Source organism: Zingiber officinale, chromosome 5A, assembly GCF_018446385.1.
Source record: "Zingiber officinale cultivar Zhangliang chromosome 5A, Zo_v1.1, whole genome shotgun sequence".
Lineage (NCBI taxonomy): Eukaryota > Viridiplantae > Streptophyta > Magnoliopsida > Zingiberales > Zingiberaceae > Zingiber > Zingiber officinale.
In genome coordinates this window covers 134,966,983-134,979,478 of record NC_055994.1, presented here as the reverse complement: position 1 = coordinate 134,979,478, position 12,496 = coordinate 134,966,983, and the positions used below count along the sequence as shown (strand labels likewise).

Sequence of the window (12,496 nt, the reverse complement as noted above, 5' to 3'; positions counted from 1 at the left end):
TGGGAATGCCTTACCCGCGGCACCTGAGTCCTTTATATTAACTCTGGTAAGAGAGAGTCCACGGTCAATTTAGACATGGCTACGCAAGAATCTTTATATATTTTTCTGATTTAAGTCGGATATAATCCAAAACATAAATTTAAATGGATTTAGTCATTTAGATAAGGAAAATTGGGTTATACTAGTGAAAACATGATTATCCGATCCACTGCAATGTAAAGCTGCTAGCTCTATTGAATGCCAATGGTCTCGTTTCCTTTTCCCGAAAATAAAAAGAAAAAAAAAAGATGTTAGTCCTACTCTCAAAAACCGTCAAAAGTTAGACCTCAACGCGCGACTGGGGTTAATTGTGCACCGTGATCACCGATCAACATCAAGAGAGTTTTTCGAAAACCAGTAGTACAGAAAACAACGAGCTCGCAACACGCGTTGACCTCCCATTTAATGCACCGACATGTAATCAGAGAACCAGGTGCTCCAAGTCTTAAACAAAATCATACATTGTCCGGAAACGCTGCTCGCAATTATATAGCAGCAAAGTATGTTGTTGAAAGCATCGACTGATGGAGAAATGAAATGCATCTGCAGATATTCAGGAGCTATCGTCGAGCAGACTGCATCTGTTCAGATGATAATCTCGCGGGTAGAACAAGTGACTCAGCAATGGTTTTGACTTCCGCGATCATGGCGACCACGTCGTTAAGCCGATTCACAGCAGAACCCACGCCCTAAAATCCATTCAGATAATCAAGAACACAAAAGAATCTGAATGAGTCTATATTTCTTTCACTAGCAGCAGATAATGATTAGATTAGAAAGCAAAAGAACGCATACCACACCAGCTGCTCCTGCTGTTAAAGCCATAGGTGCAGTAACAGCGCTTAATCCAGATGAGCACATAACTGGAATCTGAACTGCTCGGGAAATGGAGTATGCAGCTGCTAGCGTTGGTGTGGCCTACATTTTAAAGAGGAAAAATATCACAATTTTCATCACAAGTGTGCTAAGATTTCTTATTCGTGCTGTTGTTACCTTCTCGATCAAACCAAGGACACCAGGTTTTGATGGGCTTGAGTATTTCCCTCCTTCAGTTTGGATTATATCAGCACCTTCCTGTTCCAGCAACTCTGCTAGCTTCACCTTTTTAAATTGGAAAAAAACAACGAGAGATTGTGTTAGTGACAAATCTCAGTTTACGAGGATATAATTGAGCTACCTGATCAGGGAGACTAAGCATGTGTGGCACGGTTACAGACAGTGTAATGGATGGAAGAATCCTTCTAGTTTCTCTAGTGAGCTTTAGAATCTGACAATGGCACCACAGAATAGTGACGAGATAGAAATAGCTGAAAATACTCGAGGAACTGCAAGGAAAAGTACGATCATGATTCATATACCTGTTCAGGGGAAAACTGAATTCCCATCTCGTAGAAAGAATCATAATTTCCAATTTCCACCTGCATTTAGCAGAAGGATTTTAATGTTTGGTATGGCAGACAATCCGATCGAAACCAGTCAAGTTCATCGCATCCTAACCATTTGGGCACCTGCTTCCACTGCAGAAGGAAATGCCAAAGGGTCCACAGAGGAAACACAAATCTGCAAGAACAAGATCATCATAAGAAAGAAGAGCTGTGGTATCTGCGCTCATTTGTTTGACAAACTGATGCACCAAAAATGCTATAATGAAAACCCTGAAAATAAGATTACGCGCAAGAATTACCGGTAGAGACGTCAAACCCAGAGCAAGCTCTACCAATTCCCGGTCACAAGCTATATCGACATGTGTTGCACCTCCCTGTCATTTACGCAACACAATGAAGCATCTCAATAGCCATTAAAAGGCAAATACTCATGAAAGCGGGCAAACCTTCTCTGCAGCTATGACTACGGAGGCAACCTTATCCTTGTCGAAATTTTGAAGCCCTGATATGATCTGCAAAATGGCATGACCAATGAACGCAAATTGCTAAGCTCAGCGAACTTAACGGAGAACTTAACCTTGAGTGCTCTCCTCTCGCGGAAGTCGCTGAGAACGGATTCCTTGGTGGTCGAAAGCGAGGCTCTCGGGACCGCAGAAGGCCGACGCTTCGGTGGGCGGCGGCAGCGGCCACCGCCAGTCGCCTGCCGAAGGTGGCGGATGGTAGTTTCGGCGCTTCCGTGGGGGAGATGAGAGGCAGCCTTAGGCAAGGATCGAACTGGGAGGACGACTGCCATCGCGGCTGCGTGAGCCATTTCTACCGGCACTTCTCTCCTCTGTTCTGCGTCACTTAGGGTACGTGAAACGAGATAAGATTGAGCCACTGTTTTTTTTAAAATGACTCTAAAACAGAATTAATTGAGCAATATTTGAATGCATTGGGCCAGCATGGGCCAAACTAATTGGGCTTGAAAAGGATAAAAAATACTATTAACGATACTTTACTGAACTAACATGTCAAACTACATACGCAAGTTTAAGGTTTCTCATTTGGAAATGTATCTGACTTTCATAATATTCAAGTCATAAAAGATCAAGGCCGGCCCTGAGGCATGTCACCGGAGGTGACGACCAAGGGCCCTCAATTTTTCGGGGGTCCTAAATTTGACATACATATATAATATATATTATATATAATTAGATTGTTTTAATAAAAACCCTCCAAAAAAATTTATTGGATTAATAGAAAAAAAGAAGGAAGGTAAATGATCATTTTTTCTTTTTCCAAGATTTTATTATTTCTACAACTCTTTCTTTATTAATTTATTTATAGAAATCATAAATTTTTAAAGAGTAAAGTATGAATCATGAACGCTATTTTTCTCCTTTCATCTCCTTTGAATCTCTTTAAATTAAATTAGAAAAATTTATTCTCTAATTGAAATTTTAGTTTCATCAATATTATCATTCATCAATATATAAACTTACAACGTAAGTTTCTTATTGTCAATATTCAATATTAATTTTTAATATTGTATTGGAGCCAATGTTTTATGATTTTTCTTATAGATATGAAAGAGTTAAAATAAATCATCCCAATTTTAATCATCATAGAATATATTATATCAATTGCTTTAAGTATAAACCAAGTTTTATTGTTCTTCAACTATTATTTTCACTACTTGTGTTTATTTCATTGTTAGCTTTGTTGCTGGTTTTATGTGTTTTATTTTTACACTTGAAATTAGTAGTACAAATATGTTTTCAAAGAAATATCAACCTTGGAGTCAGAAAATAAACAAAAAAAAAAGAGTGGAACAAATTATTAAAACTCACAAATGTATTCTTTGTAAGTTTTTTAAAGCTAGCTCTTCAATTGAAGATTCAATTGATGAATTACAAGAAAAAAGTCATGAAGAACTAAATGATCATACAACAAATGAGCAGCAATTGAGTAATTAAGAAGAACTAAATGATAATACAATCAATGAACGAGAAGAATTGAGAGAAAATGATGATCATAATCATGCAACGAATGAGCAGGAAGAATTGAGAGAAGATGATGATAATAATTTGCATATAAATAGCTTGACAATTTTATATATCGAAAATGAGGCGCTAGAAAATTTTGATTTTGAAAATCTTATTGATGATTTTACTTCTCAAAATGCTAGAAGGTATAGATTTTTTTCAATGATTATTTCATATTTATTTATTTTTATTCATAGGTATTACACTTTTTGAAGAAACTTAATAAATATATTTTGTACGGTGTTGTATTTTTTTGAAGAATCTTAAAAAAATATATTTTGTATGGAGTTTATCATATTTTAAATGAAATATATTAATTTTCAAGTTTTCTTATTAAACTTATTCAGATTGTATGTTAGTATTTTTTTTTTTTTCCTATAGAGATCCTTTTTTTCTTTTCGCCCAAGGGCGCCGAAAAATCAGGGCCGGCCCTAGATCCAACTCGAAGCCCCTCTGTATTCACCGTATCATCCTACAACCGGTAACTATAAGGAAGACAACGGACGAGAATTTGTTGCGTGTATTTCTATTCTATACGTATATTAAATGTTGGTTGGCCTACATCAAGCTATATATCTCCTGTACTGTATGTATACTTTCTCTTCACTGGGTGTCCAAACTCCTTAGGTAAAGGGCCGCCGTATTAAGATAAATGATAATTTATTCTCTTTAGAAAACGTGGGGTGTCCTGAATGAGCCGCGAAGATGACGGCTTCCCTTTGCTGAAATATATATGCTTTCTGACACAAACCTTTTTCTGAAGCAGACATGAAAAGGAAATGAGCAGACAAGGAGAGGGGGGCGGGCCTGACATTGTTGACTGGTTACTAAAGGAAACCACAGAAGGGAGTTGGATTTTACGTTTAGTTTCACGGTGTTGTCGACGTCAGAAGTGACTAAGTGAGGCCTAAGCATCGATCGGGTATACGAGACGACGATCGATGGATGCTTGGTAGATGGAGGGCGGTTGGTGTCTTTGACGCCCAAGGCCTAGTTAGTGGCTCTGCTTCACCATTAATGACTGAATTAAGCTGATGATTCAGCATGAGGGAGATGGAGAAATGGCTTAATTCCTAGCTAGTTTCTTCTGCCTCTTGATCGGCCACAGAAAGTGGCATGAAGAATGCATTGCCGCTTGACCGGATGCCAAAAGAAAAAGAATCTAAATTATTTTTATTAATTGGAATAACAACACTTTTCTCTTATCTAAAGGGAGCATCCAACAACATTACCCTACACCTATCTCTTAAATTCATCCTTTGCCAAACCCACTTTGTTACTATAGTCCAAACTAATAGTTGATCAACTAATTGATTGAAAGTGATACTAGCTAGATGTTTATTTGGCATGAATATGAGGGCTTTAGAATCAATAAACACTTTGGGTGGGTTAAAAATATTTAACAATTTTAAGAATGTAATAATATTCATTTGGCATGAAGGTGTTTGACCATGATCAATCGATTGCCAAACATTTTTGGTCAAAGATGCTTGACAACGACCAATATATTAGAATCATATATCATGTATGATTAAAAATCAAGAGAACCAAATATGGACAAATTCAAAGCCCCCTTAGAGTACCATGGTACTACCTTTTGCTACCATCTAAACTTAGAATTTTTCAGAACCCTAATAATTAATGCAACAGTCTAAGCCATTTACAATTATCATAAAATTTTAATTATATATATATATATATATATATATATATATATATATATATATATATATATAATGATGAAAAAAAAGGCTTAAAATTACATTTTAGATAGCTAGTTTGAGTGGTAAACAGTAGTGCAAATTAAGGTCAGTTTGTCTGATTGTGTTTCGTATCTTTCCTTCCAAGTCAAGCGTTCCTCAGCCAGACAGACGATCTATCGATCGATGTCAATCAACAATTTGCCCCATGTGAAAAATTAATATTAAAAAGTGATATGATGGATTCAATTTCTTATGAAGGTACCCATCCAAGTGTTTTCACAAACTGGCACAATACAAGTCAAAGCACGTTAAGGCAAAAACAATAGAAGCGTAGCAGGTGGCTCCTCCATCCCCGTGATAAATGCTTTTGACTTTGCTAAATCTCCTAGCTCCCTCTTATTCTTGTGGTACGAATGTGATCCACAACTAGATTTTCTTTAGATGCGCCAACTCATTTCACATTGAATCCACCGCTCCAATGATTAGAGGAATAATATATATCTAAATCAGGTAACATATTCCCAAAATATGCCTTTGCTCTTCTATTTCTTTCACTAAATACTAAATAATGATGGGATTTCTTTATATTTTTGCTATATCTATTCAAAATTCATTATTCTCCCAAGTATAAATTCATTGAAAAAAAGTGCTTCTAAGAATATATTAATTTTGATTTGAAACGATTTGTAATTTTCTAAGTCTATCAATTAATTTTGGCATTCGAAATTTTAAAAGTTTAATATTTTTCGAAGCAGGAAGTCCGGATAAATTTTGTTAAACATTTGTAATGTATTGCTCTCGATTTACACTATAGAATTCAAATCTAAAGGTATAAATGCATTAAAGAGACTTCCAAAAATATATTAATTTTGATTTAAACTTCTATTCATTCAAAATTCAAAATTTTGATATTTTTCAAATTAAGGAGTCATTGGTGGTGTTTGTTAGTGAGTATTATTGTTCTATGTTTTATAATGAGTTTATGATAAATTTTATTTAGTCTTTGTAAATAAAAAAATTCACTATTTTCACTTTACTCTATTGAATTCAGATCCAAAGGCAATAAATACATCGGGGAGCTATCCAAAGCTAACTAATAAAACTAAAGACATTTTAAATCAAAATCAATGTACTATTTAAAGTCTTCTTAATATATTTATACTCTAACATCTTAATTTTATAAGATAAATAGTAAATTGAGAACTGTAAATTTTAAATGTGTATAATAAAAATATAAATAAATCTTGTGATTATTTTACTGAAGAAAGACAGAACGAACGAAAGAAAAGAATATCTTTTAGAAGGCCGGCCCTGACTTTTCGGGGCCCTTGGGCGAAAAGAAAAAAGGGACCTCTATAGGAAAAAAAAATACTAACATACAATCTGAATAAGTTTAATAAGAAAACTTGAAAATTAATATATTTCATTTAAAGTATGATAAACTCCATACAAAATATATTTTTTAAAATTTTTCAAAAAGTACAACACCGTACAAAATATATTTATTAAGTTTCTTCAAAAAGTGTAATACCTATGAATAAAAATAAATAAATATGAAATAATCATTGAAAAAAAATCTATACCTTCTAGCATTTTGAGAAGTAAAATCATCAATAAGATTTTCAAAATCAAAATTTTCTAGCGCCTCATTTTCGATATATAAAATTGTCAAGCTATTTATATGCAAATTATTATCATCATCTTCTCTCAATTCTTCCTGCTCATTCGTTGCATGATTATGATCATCATTTTCTCTCAATTCTTCTCATTCATTGATTGTATTATCATTTAGTTATTCTTAATTACTCAATTGCTGCTCATTTGTTGTATGATCATTTAGTTCTTCATGACTTTTTTCTTGTAATTCATCAATTGAATCTTCAATTGAAAAGCTAGGTTTAAAAAACTTACAAAGAATACATTTGTGAGTTTTAATAATTTGTTCCACTCTTTTTTTTGTTTATTTTCTGACTCCAAGGTTGATATTTCTTTGAAAACATATTTGTACTACTAATTTCAAGTGTAAAAATAAAACATATAAAACCAACAACAAAGCTAACAATGAAATAAACACAAGTAGTGAAAATAATAGTTGAAGAACAATAAAACTTGGTTTATACTTAAAGCAATTGATATAATATATTCTATGATGATTAAAATTGGGATGATTTATTTTAACTCTTTCAAATCTATAAGAAAAATCATAAAACATTGGCTCCAATACAATATTAAAAATTAATATTGAATATTGACAATAAGAAACTTACGTTGTAAGTTTATATATTGATGAATGATAATATTGATGAAATTAAAATTTCAATTAGAGAATAAACTTTTCTAATTTAATTTAAAGAGATTCAAAGGAGATGAAAGGAGAAAAATAGCGTTCATGATTCATACTTTACTCTTTAAAAATTTATGATTTCTATAAATAAATTAATAAAGAAAGAGTTGTAGAAATAATAAAATCTTGGAAAGAGAAAAAATGATCATTTACCTTCCTTCTTTTTTTCTATTAATCCAATAAATTTTTTTGGAGGGTTTTTATTAAAACAATCTAATTATATATAATATATATTATATATGTATGTCAAATTTGGGGCCCCCGAAAAATTGGGGGCCCTTGGCTGTCGCCCCCGGTGACATGCCTCAGGGCCGGCCCTGGTCGGATCAAAATTTAGAAGGTCAACTGATATAATAATTAAAGTTAAAAAAGAGTCAATACTTAGGATCAGCATAGTTGATCATCTTAATCGAGAGGTTATTTGATCAGACCCTTGGATTGATCGGATTCCGAGTCCCTCGCTACTAATGACATCCAAGTCAGTACCATCTAGATCGAGCTAGGTCCTCTGCATCACTCGTAGATAACACAGTTAACTATTTCGACTGAGTAATTTAGTCGATCGGACCTATGATCCAATCGAACAAACTAAACACTTAGTTCGACCGAACTCTAGGCCAAACGGAGACGCCGAGTAAAGAACGAGTCCTCGATAACATTCCTCAACTCCAACCTGGTTGTGCTTGCAAACAAAAGCTCATTGGGCTATAGAAAGGACTTAGTCAGCTAATCATACTAAGGGTCCCTCAACCCAACGACCTCTTATTCCTTTTTTGACATTTTGTACCACGGATGAATGATAATATTCCATATGCAAGTTGTATACTAGAAGCTTCCACTCTGCCAAATGAAGGGATAGCCGATAGCGGGTCCATTTTGGGAAAGGTTAGAGCATATTTATGGGTTGTCTTTTTTTTTTTAAAAAAAAATATCTTGAGATTTATGAACAAATAAATAGTAACACTTTAAAAGGGAGTCTCCAGAGTGTAGCGCAGACGATGGACGCATGGGATCTCTGGCGTAATGGCCAGGGATCGATTCTCAGGAATTGACGACCTGGAGTTTACCCCACCATGCACCTATGACCTGTGTACTTGCATGTATCTCTCTCCATATCCGTGAGGCCGACACTAGGGGGTCGCTAAGATAGCGGATCTACCTTTTTTTTAAAAGGGGATCTCCATCTACAAGTGAAGATACGCTACACATACATGATGCTATGCAATTTTACACACCCATAGCCACTGTTCATTACCTTCGGTGAGATCACTGACTTGAGTGTCGGAGTGCCTGCGCTGGGACCTCTCCCTAGCCCGATTATTGAAGTTCCTTTTGACACGTAGGATCATGCAGAATCACTTTTTTCAACTACGAGTCTTCCCCCAATCAACATCAGAGGCATTTGCCAGTGCGTCATCTTCCCCACTTTCGAACAAGTTTAAATTTGACGTTGTCTGTAGGAATCTTTGCCTGCATCTTAAACGTGAAATGGACGAGACTAGACGACTCACCATAGTAACTTTGTCGATCGAAAGAAGATTTGGAACTGCTAATAGTCGCTTGAGCTACTAGATTGGTGTAATAATAACAAGCAACATCGAGGTGTCCTCTTCCCAACAACCCAGCTGTATCTGCGACCGACCCTCAGACCGAGCACAGGATCTGAGTAGAAGGCCCGACCAGGTTCCAATTGATCCTAGCTTCCTCCCCCGGTCGCCTTCCCGCAAGTACCAATGCATCTGACTAGCCTCCCGCCTATGCCCCCATCGCCGATTGTATATCACCGGACACTATTTCGCACACCCCTTGATGATATGGGCCGAACGGAAAAGCCACAAGGATTGTCTTCTGAAAATGCACCTACTCATGACCTTCAGAAAGGTAAAGCTCTGATAGCTAGCGGCTCCCCCGAGCATGCAAGCATGTCGTTCTCCCAAGAAATCTTGGAAGATAAACTGCCAAGTCATTTCCTACCCCTGTCGATCGAAGAATATGGAGGAGCGACTGACTCAGAGGACCACTTGCTTAAATTCAAAATTGTAGCTATCCTCCATCAGTACATGGACGAAGTCAAGTGTTGAGTGTTCCTCACTATCCTCTCTAGCTTGACACGGAAATGGTTCAACTGACTCCCGACCAAGTCCATCTACTGCTTCAAGGATTTCCACAAGGAATTCCTTCATCATTTCGCCAGTAGCCACCGCTACTATAATACGACATTGAGCCTATTCTACCTCAAACAAGGGCCCAAAGAGACACTGAGGGCTTACATGAGGTGGTCATGGATGTCCCTTTGGCTATCCTAGAAATTCTAGTGAGCGCCTTCTCCCAAGGGCTCATAGATGGTAACTTCTTCCGATCTCTCATTAAGAAACCTTCGAGGGACTTCGACCATCTGCTTAGGCGGGACACCACGTACATCAATGTGGAATAAGCTCAATCCACTCAGAAGAAGGAGGTTGCCCCCCTTCCACTCCTACCTCTGTTCTTGAGTGCGAGCTCCTCCTCCTACTCTGCCGCCTAAAGGACCCCGATTGGGTCACACGTCATATCACCATGAGTAGAGGCAGAATGCAATCCATCATGTAGAGGTCTAGTAGATGCAATTTCCTAAGTCTTGTCATGGACTCTGATGTTTTGTACATACTATCGGTTGAGAACGCATAACACTGAAGATTGCTATCAGTATAATCAAGAAATACAGTGAGCGACCAATCAGGGGTTTCACCAACAATCACCTTCCCCTAACCGCCAATGTCATTACCGACCGAATGGACCCCCAAGGCGAAGCCTTTGTAAGACCGATAGGTTCGATAGAGGGGGGGGGGGTGAATATCGATTCGAAAATATCGAGTATAAGCGCAGCGGAAAAGTAAAGTAGACACAGTTGTTTTTACTTCGTTCGGAGCCTGTGACGACTCCTACTCGAAGGCCCGTGGTCCTTGACCACTTTCGTTGGGCAATCACTAGCAATTCGAATATAATTACAAAATGAGTACAAGGAATGCTAATGAAAACAAAGTAATACCGACAAGGAAATTAACCAAAAAGACGAAGAAGCACTTTGTCGGAGCTTTGTTAGCGTCGCAGAAACGTGGAGCAGCAGGACCAGCAGTCGAAGAGTTCTCAGTTGATGATTGATTCTGAAGCTCCTGCCTGGGGCTTCTTTTATATGCTGTCCCGAGCGCCTGGATCCCTTCCGGGCGCCTGGAACGTGACGTAGCTGCACAAATCATGATGCTCCACGTGGCGACGACTCGGCTGGATGAAATTTGCCTTCCGGGCGCCCGGATCCCTTCCGGGCGCCCGGACCTCCGGGCACCCGGATCCCTTCCGGGCGCTCGGACCTCCGGGCGCCCGGATCCCCTCCGGGCGCCTGGACCCCTTTTCTCCAGAAAGTCCTTCTCCTGCAAGAAAAGGTTAGTCCGAGGCAAATGTCCCCTGCAGAATGTTATAATAGTATGCTTTAGATGCGTTAGTATGACTTAGATTCCGTCTTTCCGAGACCGGAATCTAGTCACGATCTCGACTCGGATATCCGAAATGGATCTAAGCCGATCGACGCCTAATGTTCCCTACCCGGAACGCGCCTCGCAGCCACTCCCTCCGTGACTTACCTCACTTACCGCCAGACGTCCGGCCCCGTCGGCCGTCGACTTCTCGCCAAGCGTCCGGTCAGCCCGTCGACCCGCTTGGACTTCTCGCCAGCTATCCGGTCAGCCCGTCGACCTAGCTGGACTTCTCGCCCAGCGTCCGGTCAGCCCGTCGACCCGCTTGGACTTCTCGCCAGCTATCCGGTCAGCCCGTCGACCTAGCTGGACTTTTCCTGCACACTTGATAAAAGTGTCAGACAACAACAAACCTAACTTAACCTGATTTGTCATTCATCAAAACCTGAGTTAGACCGTTAGTGCTAACCGCACCAACAATCTCCCCCTTTTTGATGGAATGACAACCTAGTTAAGTTAGTGAAAAAAATATGCAAAAACAAGCATGATTTTTGAGGTTTTTAAGGTTTAAGTTAGTTTTTTGTTTTTTTTTTTGTTTGCATTTAGTTGCTCTAACTTAACCAACCTAACCCTCCCCCTTTGGCATTCATCAAAAAACAAGGGTAAACAATCAATGTGAGAAATACCGAAAACAATAATACCTTGAACAACAACTGAGTTTTTAAATCCAAGAGAAGATCAAATTGACTTGGGGGAGTATAAAGTTTTGAAATTTTGTGTAAAGCATTAGCTTTTAGCTTTTTTAAAAAAAATGCTAAGTTTAGATAGGTTAATTTTCAAACATAAGTGTATAAGGTCTAAAAAAAAATTTTCAAAACAAGTTTCAACTTTGAAATGTCGCTTAAACATAAGTTTTCAAAACCAAAATTCCAAAACTAAGTTTGAAAAGTCTAGTTTTCAAAACTAATTGAAATTTATTTTTCAACACTAAGTGTACAAGATTCAATTTTCAAAATCAAGGAAAATAATTTTGAGAAGCTTAGTTTGTAAAATTTATCTTTCAAATTAAATTGTCAAAATTAAGTAAAATCAAATTTTTAAGAAGTAGACTCAGGACAATTTTTAAAGTAAAACTAAGTTTAAATCTTTACTTTTAGTTTTCAAAGGAGTCTTGTAAGATGAAATTTGTTTCTCAAAATCAAATTTTTCAAAGTTTAAAAGTATTAGATTCAAAACCATGGTTTAAAATACTTGAAAAGTTCAGTTTTCAAAGAATAGGTGAGATTAACAAATTTCACAATTTTAAACAAATTATTTTTAAACTTTGATTTTCAAAATTAAGTTGAAAATTCAATTTGGAAAACTAAAGTAGTTTATTTCTCCCCCTGAATTTGATACCTAACTTTAACCAGCTGTCTAACCAATTAGGTACTAACTAACTATTAGAAAATAGTAGCTTTCACTTGGTTAGTCAGATTAAGTTAATTATAATCAGTCAGTGTTTGATTTGACTGATGAACTTTAATCTGATTAATATTTGAATTGTATT

General features: G+C 37.1%; 1 protein-coding gene across 1 annotated transcript; it reads right to left on the bottom strand.

Annotated features, from left to right (window-relative positions):
- Positions 1-457: 457 nt before the first annotated feature.
- Positions 458-2,310, bottom strand: LOC121983277 (uncharacterized protein ycf23-like). The gene is made up of 9 exons (XM_042536220.1): positions 2,002-2,310; positions 1,871-1,936; positions 1,724-1,798; positions 1,537-1,599; positions 1,398-1,457; positions 1,217-1,306; positions 1,033-1,140; positions 835-957; positions 458-728 (listed from the first exon to the last, which is right to left on the bottom strand). The coding sequence occupies exons 1-9, from the start codon at positions 2,233-2,235 to the stop codon at positions 600-602; spliced, it is 948 nt and encodes a 315-aa protein (XP_042392154.1). The 5' UTR covers positions 2,236-2,310; the 3' UTR covers positions 458-599.
- Positions 2,311-12,496: the final 10,186 nt, after the last annotated feature.

Excerpts from the sequence above, each read along its gene's own strand:
- LOC121983277 (XM_042536220.1), bottom strand. The coding sequence starts at position 2,235 with ATGGCTCACGCAGCCGCGATGGCAGTCGTCCTCCCAGTTCGATCCTTG. Across the intron at positions 1,937-2,001 it reads GCGAGAGGAGAGCACTCAAG|ATCATATCAGGGCTTCAAAA; the intron begins GTTAAGTTCTCC and ends GCCATTTTGCAG. Across the intron at positions 1,600-1,723 it reads TGGGTTTGACGTCTCTACCG|ATTTGTGTTTCCTCTGTGGA; the intron begins GTAATTCTTGCG and ends TTGTTCTTGCAG.